At 45.5% G+C, this 11764-nt stretch overlaps 2 protein-coding genes across 3 annotated transcripts in view; one reads left to right on the forward strand and one right to left on the reverse strand.

Moving 5' to 3' along the window:
* Positions 1 to 4754: 4754 nt before the first annotated feature.
* On the reverse strand, positions 4755 to 10498 carry LOC126082487 (nascent polypeptide-associated complex subunit alpha, muscle-specific form-like). The gene is made up of 3 exons (XM_049894994.1): positions 10436 to 10498; positions 9402 to 10336; positions 4755 to 7013 (listed from the first exon to the last, which is right to left on the reverse strand). The coding sequence occupies exons 1-3, from the start codon at positions 10496 to 10498 to the stop codon at positions 6998 to 7000; spliced, it is 1014 nt and encodes a 337-aa protein (XP_049750951.1). The 3' UTR covers positions 4755 to 6997.
* Positions 9851 to 11764, forward strand: part of ZBTB34 (zinc finger and BTB domain containing 34) — a 31534-nt gene continuing 29620 nt past the window's right edge. The window contains exon 1 of one of the 2 annotated variants that reach the window (XM_049896029.1): positions 9851 to 9944. The gene's annotated coding sequence lies outside the window, so the exon portion shown is untranslated. The remainder of the gene's footprint in view (positions 9945 to 11764) is intronic. The other variant, XM_049896027.1, reaches the window with a different exon arrangement.

The following is an 11764-nucleotide window of genomic DNA, read 5'->3' on the forward strand; positions in this document are numbered from 1 at the left end:
ATGTTTGGCACTTAGTAAGCACTCAGTCCACCTCTTGTCTGTCAGTTTGTCGTACCGTGGTTGCTTGCGAGTTGCTGTGATGCTGGAAGCTATGCCACCAGTATTTCAAATATCAGCAGGGCCACCCATGGTAGACAAGTTTCACCAAAGCTTCCAGACTAAGACAGACTAGGAAGAAGAACCTGGCTATCGACTTCTTAAAAAATTGTTCAGTGAAAACCTTATGAATAGCAGCAGAACACTGTCTGATATAGTGCTGGAAGATGAGCCCCCCAGGTTGGATGTCATTCAAAACATGACTGGGGAAGAGCTGCCTCTTCAAAGTAGAGCTGACCTTAATGACATGGAGTCAAGCTTTCAGAACCTTCATTTGCTGATGTCGCACAACTCGAAATTAGAAGAAACAGCTGCAAATACCCATTAGTAATCAGAATGTGGAATGTATGAAGTATGAATCTAGGAAAATTGGAAGTCGTCAAAAATGAAATGGAGCACATAAAGATCAATATCCTAGGCATTAGTGAACTGAAATGGATTGGTATTGGCCATTATGAATTGGACAATTATATGGTCTACTAACAGGGAACGATAAATTGAAGAAGAATGACGTTGCATTCATCGTCATTTCAGGATCTGTCCTGAGTACAACACTGTCAGTGGTAAGATAATATCCACACGCCTACAAAGAAGACCAGTTAATACAATTATTATTCAAATTTATGCACAAACCACTAATCCCAAAGATGAAAAAAGTGAAGATTTTTACCAACTTCTGCAGTCTTAAATTGATCAAACATGCAATCAAGACGCATCGATAACTACTGGTGATTGGAATGCAAAAGTTGGAAACAAAGAAAGATCTGCAGTTGGAAAATATGGCCTCAGTGACAGAAATGACGCTGGAGATTACAGGATAGAATTTTGCAAGACCTGTGACTTCTTCATTGGAAATACCTTTTTTCAACGGCGACTGTACTCGTGAACCTTGTCAAATGGAATACACAGGAATCAAATCACCTATATTTGTGGAAAGAGACAATGGAGAAGCTCAATATCATCACTCAGAACAAGGCTAGGACCCAACTGCCAAAAAGATGATCAATTGTTCATATGCCAGTTCAAGTTGAAGCTGAAGAAAATTAAAACAAGTCCAGGAGAGCCAAAGTATGACCCTGAGTGTATTCCACCTGAATTTAAAGACAATCTCAGGAATAAATTTGGTGCATATAACACTAATGACTGAAGACCAGACTAGTTGTAGGATACATCAAGGCCATCATACATGAAGAAAGTAAAAGGTGATTAAAAAGACAGGAAAGAAAGAAAAGACCAAAATGGATGTCAGAAGAGTCTCTAAAACTTGCCTTTGAACACCGAGTAGCTAAAGTGAAAGGAAGAAATGATGAAGTAAAACAGTTGAACAGAAGATTTCAAAAGGCAGTTCAAGAAGACAAAGTATTATAATGAAATGTTTAAAGACCTGGAGTTATAAAACAAAAACGGACAAACACACTCAGGATTTCTCAAGCTGAAAGAACTGAAGAAAAAATTCAAGTCTCAGGTTGCAGTATTGAAGAAATCTAAGGGCAAATATTGAAGGACGCAGGAAGCATCAAAGGAAGATGGAAGGAATACACAGAGTCACTGTACCAAAAAGAATTGGCCGACGTTGAACCATTTCAGGAGGTAGCACATGATCAAGAACCAACGGTACTGAAAGAATAAGTCCAAGCTGCACTGATGGCATTGGTGAAAAACAACACTCCAGGAATTGACGATATACCAATGAGATGTTTCAACATAAGGATGCAGTGCTGGAAGCACTCACTCATCTATGCCAAGAAATTTGGAAGACAGCTACCTGGCCAACTGAGAATAAGAGATCCTTATTTGTGCCCATTCCAAAAAAAAAAAAAAAGATGGTCCAACAGAATGCAGAAGTTATTGAACAATATCACTAATATCACACATAAGCAAAATTTTGCTGAAGATAGTTAAAAAATTGTTGCACCAGTACATTGACAGGAAACTGCCAAAAATTCGAGAGGGATTCAGAAGAGGAGGTAGAATGACGAATATCATTGCAGATGTCAGATGGATCTTGGCTGAAAGCTAAGAAATCAAAGGAAATACTGCACTGGGCGAATCTACTGCAAAAGACCTTTTCGAAGTGTTAAAAAGCAAAGATGTCACTTTGAGGATAAAGGTGCACCTGACCCAAGCTATGGTTTCAACTGCCTCATATGGATGTGAAAGCTGGACGATGAATACGGAAAACCAAAGAATTGATGTCTTTAAATTATGGTGTTGGCAAAGAATATTGAATATACCACAGACTGCCAGAACAACAAACAAATCTGTGTAGGAAGAAATACAGCCGGAACGCTCTTAGAAGCGAGGATGGCTAGACTTCATCTTACATACTTTGGACATGTTATGAGGAGGCACCACTCCCTGGAGAAGGACATGATGTTTGGTAAAGTAGAGGGTCAGTGAAAAAGAGGAAGACGCTCAAGAAGTTGGATTGACACAGTGACTGCAACAATGGACTCAAACCTAGCAACAACTGTGTGGATCGCACAGGACTGGGCAGTGTTTCGTTCTGTTTTACGTAGTGTCGCCACAAGTTGGGACAGACTCGATGGCACATAACAACAACCGCTCAATAAATATTTGTTGAATGAATACGAAACAGTAATTTTCATGTCAGGGTCTCCCGGGCACTGTGTGCTTCCACTGCCCAGCTCAATCTGCCTTGAGCCTGGTGATCTTACATCTCCTATCAGGCTTCCTTAGTTACTGATTTGTGCAGCATGACAGCAAAGCTGAGGATACGTGGGGTCACACCAACAACCTGTTGCTGTCAAGTTGATTCCGACACACAGTGACCCCCTAGGACAGAGTAGAACTGCATCATAGGACTTCTATGGCTGTAAATCTATATGGAAGCAGAGTGCCACATTATTCTCCTGTGGAGTGGCTAGTGGGTTCAAACCACCAACCTTTTGGTTAGCAGCCAAGTGCTTAACCACTGAGCAGCCCGGGTTCCTTACAGGGACCCTAGTCAGGGTTAAAAATCAGATGCCAGGCACCCTGTTCATGCTTAGCCACAAGGAAAGGCAAAAGTCACCAATTGCAAAGGTCATGATTGCAGTTAACAAATGTATATGTTTGTCAAAACATTTATAATCCCTTAGTTTTGTTTTTAACAAATTAATTAAAACAGTTAATTTTTTGTTAAAACAAAACAAAGATTGGACTCTCCTCCACAATGTGGGATGGCTAGGACCATCCCACAGCCCCCTGAGGATCATATTCCCAAAGGGCTCCTCTCCATTCTGATTCTAAGAAGGAAAAAAATAAAGGAACAAAGAAAAAACAGAGAAATAAGGAGACTGCACTCCCCAGATCATCATATTTAAAATCTTCAGTGAGGCCTCTAACAATCAGCTGCCATGACTTATTTTTTAAAAGCTCTCAACTCTGAGGAAAGCATGAATATCAGTCTAAGGTCAATGGAACTATTTGCTCTAGGGAAATTTACTTGGGGAAAAGGTTCAGTCTCCCCAGGCATCTTTTTAAAGAGCCTTGGTCATCAAAGTCATCCTGCAAAGCCCTCTGATTTCTGAGTGAAGGCAAGCAGCACTTCTGGTCTAACGTTTGATGGACAGGATGTTGGCTTTACATTAAACACATGTGGGAGCCTGACTGCTCTTCACGTGCGGTTTGCTCACTTCACTGAAATCCAAAGTGTGCCCAGCGGGTCTGTAACACTGAGAGCCCAAATCCACCTTTTTAAACCAGGCTAGATCTTTGCAGATGTCTTCAGTCTTCTGACTTTAGTCAGACATCTGTCTGTGAGAAAATTTGATGTGAGTTACAAAAATGCACCTTAAGACATAGCTTTCAAGAACGCCATTGATTCTGAGATATGCTCTGTATTTAATGACTGTGTTTGGGGCAAACAACACCACCACATAAAATACACACATTGATTACATCTTCTGATTTCAGGAATTTTTCAGTGTGAACAAGGGTGTGTCCTTTATTAAAACTGCGAATTCAGTAATATTAGGCCCCATTTTCAGAAGAGCAAGGAAGATGCACAAAGATCATGATTTGCCCAAAGCAACTATAAAAACTGCTTCGTGCTCTTAGCCAGAACACAGCACCACCACCTACCACAGTATGTGTGAGCGTGGGATGAAACTTTGCAGTTAACGGGTCTGATGAAAATCAGAGGAAAATAAATGCATTATGCTGAAAAGTGGGTCCTGAATTTGCATAATCCCCTGTACTTAAGCCATCCTCTCTGACCAGGTAGGTCTGTCCTCCTGGCAGGAAGTTGGGTGGAGAGGATCCAGGTAGATTTCCCAAAAATCTTATTTTCCAAGTGAGGATTCCTGACAAATATGGGAGGCATTTCTCTCTCCTCTCACCAATCATCCTTATGGGTCATGGGAAGCTGCAGGACAGGAGCTGGTTAGGACCAAGAGACCATTTACACAGGTGGGGAGGTCTGTTCTTACAGTGTGATGTACATAAAAGGGAAGAGAGATGGGAGTTTGGTCTCTCAGCTCATTAATTCATTGCTTCATTCAGCAAATATTTATTGCTGCCCACTTAGTGCCAGGTTCTCTGCTGGGTGCAGAGGAAACAAATCAATAAAATAGTCTCTGCCCAGAAGGAACTCAAACTTAAAAGCAGAACAGGTGACCATTACTATCAATTTATTCAACAAATACTGAGTACCAGTCACTGGAGAAACAGTAGAAAAGAAGTCAGACAAGGTCTCTTCCTCATGGAGTTTATAGGCTAGCAGAAGACACAGATATTACGCATATAATTGCATAGATAATTAATTACCAGTAGAGTCAATTACACGGGGCAGTGCTGGAGAATCAGCAGGAAACCAGGGAAGCACTACTTAGACAGCACCTGGGCCCAGTGGGGGTCAGCCAGACTCAGGTCAGAGGGAGGCCAGGCCCTCCTGGAAGCTGGGCAGGTGAGACAGGAAGAGAGGAGAGAACAAGCCATCTCTCTGGGAGGTGGGAAATGAGCTCATGGAAATAGGTGGCATTCTCAAGGCTATCCTTTTTCTCTTGCTGACAAATAAAATTTATTGAGGGCAACATGCTGGAAGCATTACATTATTTATCCATTGAGATAGGTACCATCACCCTCAATACACAGTTTAGGAAACGAACCCTCAGCTGGGTGAAGTGCCATGTCCCAGATCAGTCTCATGGAGGCTGACAGAGACTGGAGAAACTCTCTTTTTTTGTACTTTAGATGAAGGTTTACAGAACAAACTAGTTTCTCATTAAACAGTTAGTACACATATTGTTTTATGACATAGGTTAACAACCCCATGACATGTCAACACTCTCCCTTCTCGACCTCGAGTTCCCTATTACCAGCTTTCCTTGCCCCTCCTGCCTTCTAGTCCTTGCCCCAGGACTAGTGTGCCCCTTTAGTCTCATTTTGTTTTATGGGCCTGTCTAACCCTTGGCTGAAGGGTGAACCTCAAAAGTGACTTTGTTACTGAGCTGAAGGGGTGTCCTGGGGCCATACTCTCAGGGCTTCTCCAGTCTCTTTCAGGCCAGCAAGTCTGGTCTTTTTGAGTTAGAATTTTGTTCTGCATTTTTCTCCAGCTCTGTGTGACCCTCTATTGTGATCCCTGTCAGAGCAGTCAGTGATGGTAGCCAGGCACCATCTAGTTTTACTAGACTCACTCTGGTGGAGGCTGTGGTACAATGTCGTCCATTAGTCCTGTGGGCTAATCTTTCCCTTGAATCTTTGGTTTTCTTCATTCTTCCTTGCTCCCGAAGGGGTGAGACCAGCAAAACATCCTAGACGGCCGCTCGCAGGCTTTTAAGACCCTAGACGCTACTCACCAAAGTAGAATGTAGAACATTTTCTTTATAAACTATGTTATGCCAGTTGAGCTAGATGTTCCCCAAGACCATGGTCCCTGTAGCGCTCAGTCCAGCAATTCTGTCCCTCAGGGAGTTTGGATGTGTCTATGGAGCTTCCATGACCTTGCCTTGTACAAGTTGTGCTGGCTTCTCCAGTGTTCTATATTGTCTTACCCTTCACCAAAGTTACCACTTATCTATTATCTATTTAGTGTTTTTCTATCCCCACCCCTCCCCTCCTTTGTAACCATCAAAGATTGTTTCTTTTTGTCACTGTCACAAATGCTGACACCCATTATAGCAAAGCCCCTCCTTAATTGTGGACTGAAGAACCTGGGACTTTGAGGAAATGTGAATTTGTTCATTTCATAAATACTGCTGGGGAAAATGGATAACTATGTGGAATAAATTAAGATGAGCCTGGCATATCACCCTCTAAACTCTTGATTTCAAATGGGTTAAAGGGGTAAGTCATTTTAAAGTGCCACAAAAATTATGGGGAAGAAGCAAATGTACCCCAACTGCAGAGAGGTGACAATTTTCTAACTAAAGCAAATTAGTAGAGATTGTGTGTAAACCTTTTCAGTACAGTAGCGATCTCATACAATATTTGTCCTTTTGTGATTGACTTATTTCACTCAGCATAATGCCCTCAAGATTCTTCCATGTTATGAGATGTTTCAGATTCATCGTTGTTCTTTATCGCCACGTAATACTCCAGCGTGTGTACATATCACAGTTTGTTTATCCGTTCATCAGTTGGTGGGCATCTAGGTTGTTTCCAACTTTTTGCTATAGTGAACAATGCTGCAATGAATATGGGTGTGCATGTCTATTCGTGTTCGTCCTAATTTTTTGTTTAAGAGAAACTCATGACGTATGTGTGTTCTGTAAAGACTCCAACAGGTGCCAACACAGACCGTAGGTTTTGCCAAATTTTAGGGATTTCAAGGTAGGCCACAGACTTCTGGCAGAAAGTCTCCCAGTGGGAACCAGAAGGAGGAGAGGCTGGGATCAAATAATCTGGCCATCTTGGCTTTCCAAATCTCAGGAATCTGAAATAGATGAGAAAGGGAGATTCAGGCAGCATCTGCCCTAGGAATTAGAAGAAAGAAGAGGAAGTAAATTAACTTTTACAGACGAGTCATATATGCCAAGCACTTCATACTCTGGAAACCCCGGTGGCATAGTGGTTAAGTGAGATGGCTGCTAACCAAAAGGTCGGCAGTTCGAATCTACCAGGTGCTCCTTGGAAACTCTATGGGGCAGTTCTACCCCGTCCTATAGGGTGGCTATGAACCCTGTCCAATAGGGTGGCTATGATCCCTGTCCAATAGGGTCACTATGAGTCAGAATACTCAACGGCAGTTGTTTGGAGTTTTTCACGCTATCTCAATTAACATGTGACATGGGAGGAGGCAGGGATATATGGTTCAGCTGGGTGCCCTGAAAGAAAAGAACAGATAGTGGTGAGCACCAGCTGTAACTGTCACAAATGCTGACACCCATTATGGCAAAGCCCCTCCTTAAATGTGGATTGACGAAGAACCTTAGACTCCGATGAAATGTGAATTTGTTCATTTCATAAATACTGCTGGGGAAACTGGATAACTGTGTGGAATAAATTAAAATGAGGCTGGCGTAAACCAAAACCAAAACCAAACCCAGTGCCATCGAGTCGATTCCGACTCACAGCGACCGTATAGGGTAGAGTAGAACTGCCCCACAGAGTTTCTAAGGAGCGCCTGGCGGATTCGAACTGCCAATCCTTTGGATAGCAGCCGTAGCACTTAACCACAACACCACCAGGGTTTCCTACCACCCTCTGAACTCTTGATTTCAAGTGGGTTAAAGGGGTAAATCATTTTAAAGTGCCACAAAAATTATGGGGAAGAAGAAACACATGTACCCCAATTGCAGAGAGGTGACAATTTTCTAACTAAAGTAAATTAGTAGAGATTATGACAATCAGCAAGGCGCCCTGGTGGCTCAGTAGTTAAAGAGCTCGGCTTCTAATTGAAAGTTTGGCAGTTCAAATCCACCAGCCACTCTGCAGGAGAAAGATGTGGCAGTCTGCTTCCACAAAGATCTACAGCCTTGGAAATCCTATGGGGCAGTTTTTCTCTGTCCTATAGGGTCACTGTGAGTCAGAAATGACTCGATGGCAATGGGGTTGGTTTTGTTTTTTGGTATAACAATCACCTAAACTAAAAAAAAAAAGAAAGAAGCAAGAGACTGGAAAGAAATATAAATGATAAAAGATTAATGGCCCAATTAGGTAGGAGGATCAATTTAAATTATGAGGGAAATGAGCCAGTGTCCAGTGGACAGGTACCCAACAACTTTGAGAGATGCTTAGTAAAAAGGTCAAATACTTAGGAACACTTTAGTCTTTATAGTCATTAATAACATACAAATGCTGTATCATGGCCAAGAAGATCCCAATTCTTACCAACAAATTTAGCAAAAATCAGTTAAAATGGTAAGATCTAAGGCAGGTCTGTAAAGAAACAGGTTCTCATTCACTGCTGTGGATGCGGTAAGCAGCCAAGTCCTGAGGAAACCTGGTCTGAAACAGTGATATATCCCCATGCCCTGGGTCCACTGATCGCACTCTTGGGGACAGAGCTGAAGGAAATAGCTCAAGAGGAATGACAATTAGAGAACAAGACTGTCTGTCTGCCCAGGTGCCTGCAGCTGGAGTCCAGTTACCTAAAATTATGTGCTCTGAATATGCTATCACCACAAGAGAAGGCAGAGCTATGTGTCTGGAGTCAAGGTGAGAAGAGAAAAAAAAAAATTTTTTTTTTTTTGAGAGCCCCTCTTAAATCTGCCATTTACTAGCTGTGTGACTTTGGATAAATCACTTAACCTCTCTAAATCACTTTTTTGTCCTCCATAAAATGGGAATATTAATATCAATACCTCCTGGGGTTGTGTATTAAAAAGACGTCATGTATATAAATTATATAGTGCCCTGTATACCATGTATATAATGGTATACCATGTATATAATGTATACGGTACCCTGCATGAGTGTATAGGAAGATGACACTGGAGGAAGAATTCCTGCTTGCAAAGGGTGAGGTATCATCAGGAAGTCTCAGCTTTGTATCTTGAAGAGGTGCTGGTATCTTTGACTCTTAATTTATTTTTATTACAAAGTCAGAAAAGGGAAAATACACCTTTGTCAAAACTACTCAGGATTCTACAAAATGCAAAGAAAAGCTCTTTAAAGGGTGTTAAATGTGCCTGAAGCTGAAAGGAAAATGCTGGATGAGGCTCCCACTTCCACTCCAGGATGATGATGCCAGGTGTCTCCGAGGGTCTGGAAACGCACGTTTTTGAGACTTGCTCTGTGACTGGGGTTTATAATCCCAAATTGGGAATTCTTATGTCTGTTTTGAGGGAAAGGAAATCTGCCCAAGGTCATACGTTATGCGAGCGGGTACAGCAGGTTCCCAGGCCGGCGCTCCTAACTACCTTCTGCTGTCACGCCAGGCGCGGCTCCGGTGAGGGACGGATACCCGAAGGACTGCGGGCGTGCAGGTCTCTGGGAGAAGCCTTGGGCCGGAGGTGCGAGCAGGCCCGCAGTCTTGGCGGCCCATGGGTCCTGATCTCTCACCCAATCGGCTCCGAAGACGCCCGCGCGCTCCCCGCTGCGGGCCCTCCTCCTGCCAGCAAGAGGTGCCGAGGAGAACACCGGACGGAAGGCCGCGGCCTGCAGAATCGCGGCCGCTTGAGGAGAAAAGGCTCCACGGTCGCACGGCTGGTCTGAAGTCCGCTGCTCCCCTGTGCCGAGGTTCCGGAACCCCACTGACCCGCGTGAACCTCAACGCGGCGCGCCGCCTCCTAACTCCCCGCCTGGCCGGAAGCGCTGGCGCCGAGGGGGCGGGGCCGGGAAACGCTTCCGGGGGCGGGGGGCGCGGGCTGGGGCGGCAGCCGGAGCGACGGGGACAGGCCTGTCGCGGGCGACGGCGGTGGGGGCGCCGCGAGCGGGCGATGTGATCGCGGCGCTCAGGCCAGGTGAGGCGCACCCGCCCCGGGCAGCGGGCGGCGGGCGGCAGGCGGTGGGCGGTGGCCGAGTTGCGGGCGGAGCCCGGGGCAGCACGGGGCAGCTGTCCGGTTCCGTTTGGGCGCGGCGGGGCGGGCGCTCCGCGCCTGGTCAGTCCGGCGGGCCGGTGGGTGGGCGGACGGCGCGGGCTGGAGCCGAGGCCGGGTGGGGTCGGGAGGCCCGGGGTACCTGCTCTGGCCAGGCCTGCGCCGCAGAGGGGCCAACCGTGCTCGGCTCCGAAGTCCGGGAGCTTCTGGCGGGGCCGAGGGTCGGATTCCGGCAGCTGTCCGGGGCTTCCCAAACCTCGGTCCCGGGCGTCTTCGGAACCCCGGCTTCCGCGCCCCGCGCACCCGGGGGCGCTCTCCTTTGTACGGGGAGGCGGAATGGTTGAGTCTCCTGAAGAGCCAGGCCTGGCTGCGGGTTCGGCCCTGCTAGCTTCTGCAGCGGAGCCCCTGCCTCACGCCGCCGCCTTTTCCAGGTAAACAGGAGGCGGCGGCGCGTCGTGCTTGTCCCCGGACGTCTCCATGGTCACTCTTGCCCTCAGTCGGTCCTGCCGTTACGGAGGCCCCGGCTGGGGCTGGGTTAAGGGTGTAAACAGTGCCCTTCTCTGTTTTGAGGATTTGAGCAAGCTCCCATGTTGAGCCTCAGTTTCCCCGTCTGATCAGTGAGGCTTTCTAAAGACCCTTCCAACTCTACCATCCTGTTTATGTCTGAAATCGGAAAGGCTGTCCCTGGTTCAAGATATTGGGCAGTTGCACTGAAGACTTTGCAAATGTGCACTTTTTAGCCACTTAACGCACTTTGTTCCAGACAGGCTATAAAATGATTCCAAGAACCGCTTTCTAAACCTTGTCTTAAGCATAATTCATCCCTCGCTTTTGTCCCTGGTAGTACTCAGCCACATTCTGTCGATTTTTTGCGTGCAAAAAAATTTGTTGTTTATATTTGCCCGTTTTTCTCTTTGTTCCCTAGTCCAGGCCCTCTTTGCTTCACATCTGGATTATTGCAACAGCTTCTTAGCTGGTCTTTGACTCCAACCCCCCCGCCCCCATCCTTCCTTTATGCTAATGCCAAACTTCCTATAGTAAGTCAGAAAAATAGTTTAGTGCTTGCTTGCTTATTAAATGTCAAGAAGCTGTTCTCTGTGATGAGTAAAGTAGTAAAAAGAACACTTCCAGCCTCCAAGCAGCTTTACACTGTGTGCAGAGACATTACCTGTGATGAGACAAGGCAGTGTGCTGTAGCATTGTGAAGGAGAGGTGGAGGTCACTGTAGGCTGAGTGGTCAGGGGGAGCTTAATGAGGGGGGCAGGATTGAGCTGGGTGTTAAAGGATGAGTAGGATTCAGATAGGAAAAGATGAATCAAGCCCAATGATTGTATGGAGTTAGTGAATAGACCAGTCTCCAGTTGCAGAGAAGGGTTCATCTAAAAGGGTCGAAAAAAATCTAAGAGGGTAGTAGAAGGAAAAGTTGATGGGGGCTAGTTCCTGAAAGGACTTGAACACTAAGCCAAAGTTGAAACTATTCTAAAGGCATTGATTGGCAAGCAACAGGAGACAAGGAGTGGTTTGTGATAATTTGGCGGGAGGGGAGAAGCCAGAGGCCAGAGACTAGCTTGTGTCGTGGCAGTTTTCACCACTGCTCCACAGCTGAGCAGTGTCCTTTTGCTTGCCACTTTGTGTTCAGCCATTGCCCATCCTGTGTTTTCAAGGCTTTCCTTGAATTGGCCCCACCCCACCCCTGAAATTTATTCCCTGCTTCTCCTTCTCCAAGTCTTGTCCTCTGCAGAATC

This window comes from Elephas maximus, chromosome 9 (genome assembly GCF_024166365.1).
Source record: "Elephas maximus indicus isolate mEleMax1 chromosome 9, mEleMax1 primary haplotype, whole genome shotgun sequence".
Classification (NCBI taxonomy): domain Eukaryota; kingdom Metazoa; phylum Chordata; class Mammalia; order Proboscidea; family Elephantidae; genus Elephas; species Elephas maximus.

Coding starts and splice junctions, on each gene's coding strand:
- LOC126082487 (XM_049894994.1), bottom strand. CDS start 10,498: ATGGAGACGTCCGGGGACAAGCACGACGCGCCGCCGCCTCCTGTTTAC. Junction 10,337..10,435: donor TTTACCTGGAAAAGGCGGCG/GCGTGAGGCAGG, acceptor CCCCGTACAAAG/GAGAGCGCCCCCGGGTGCGC.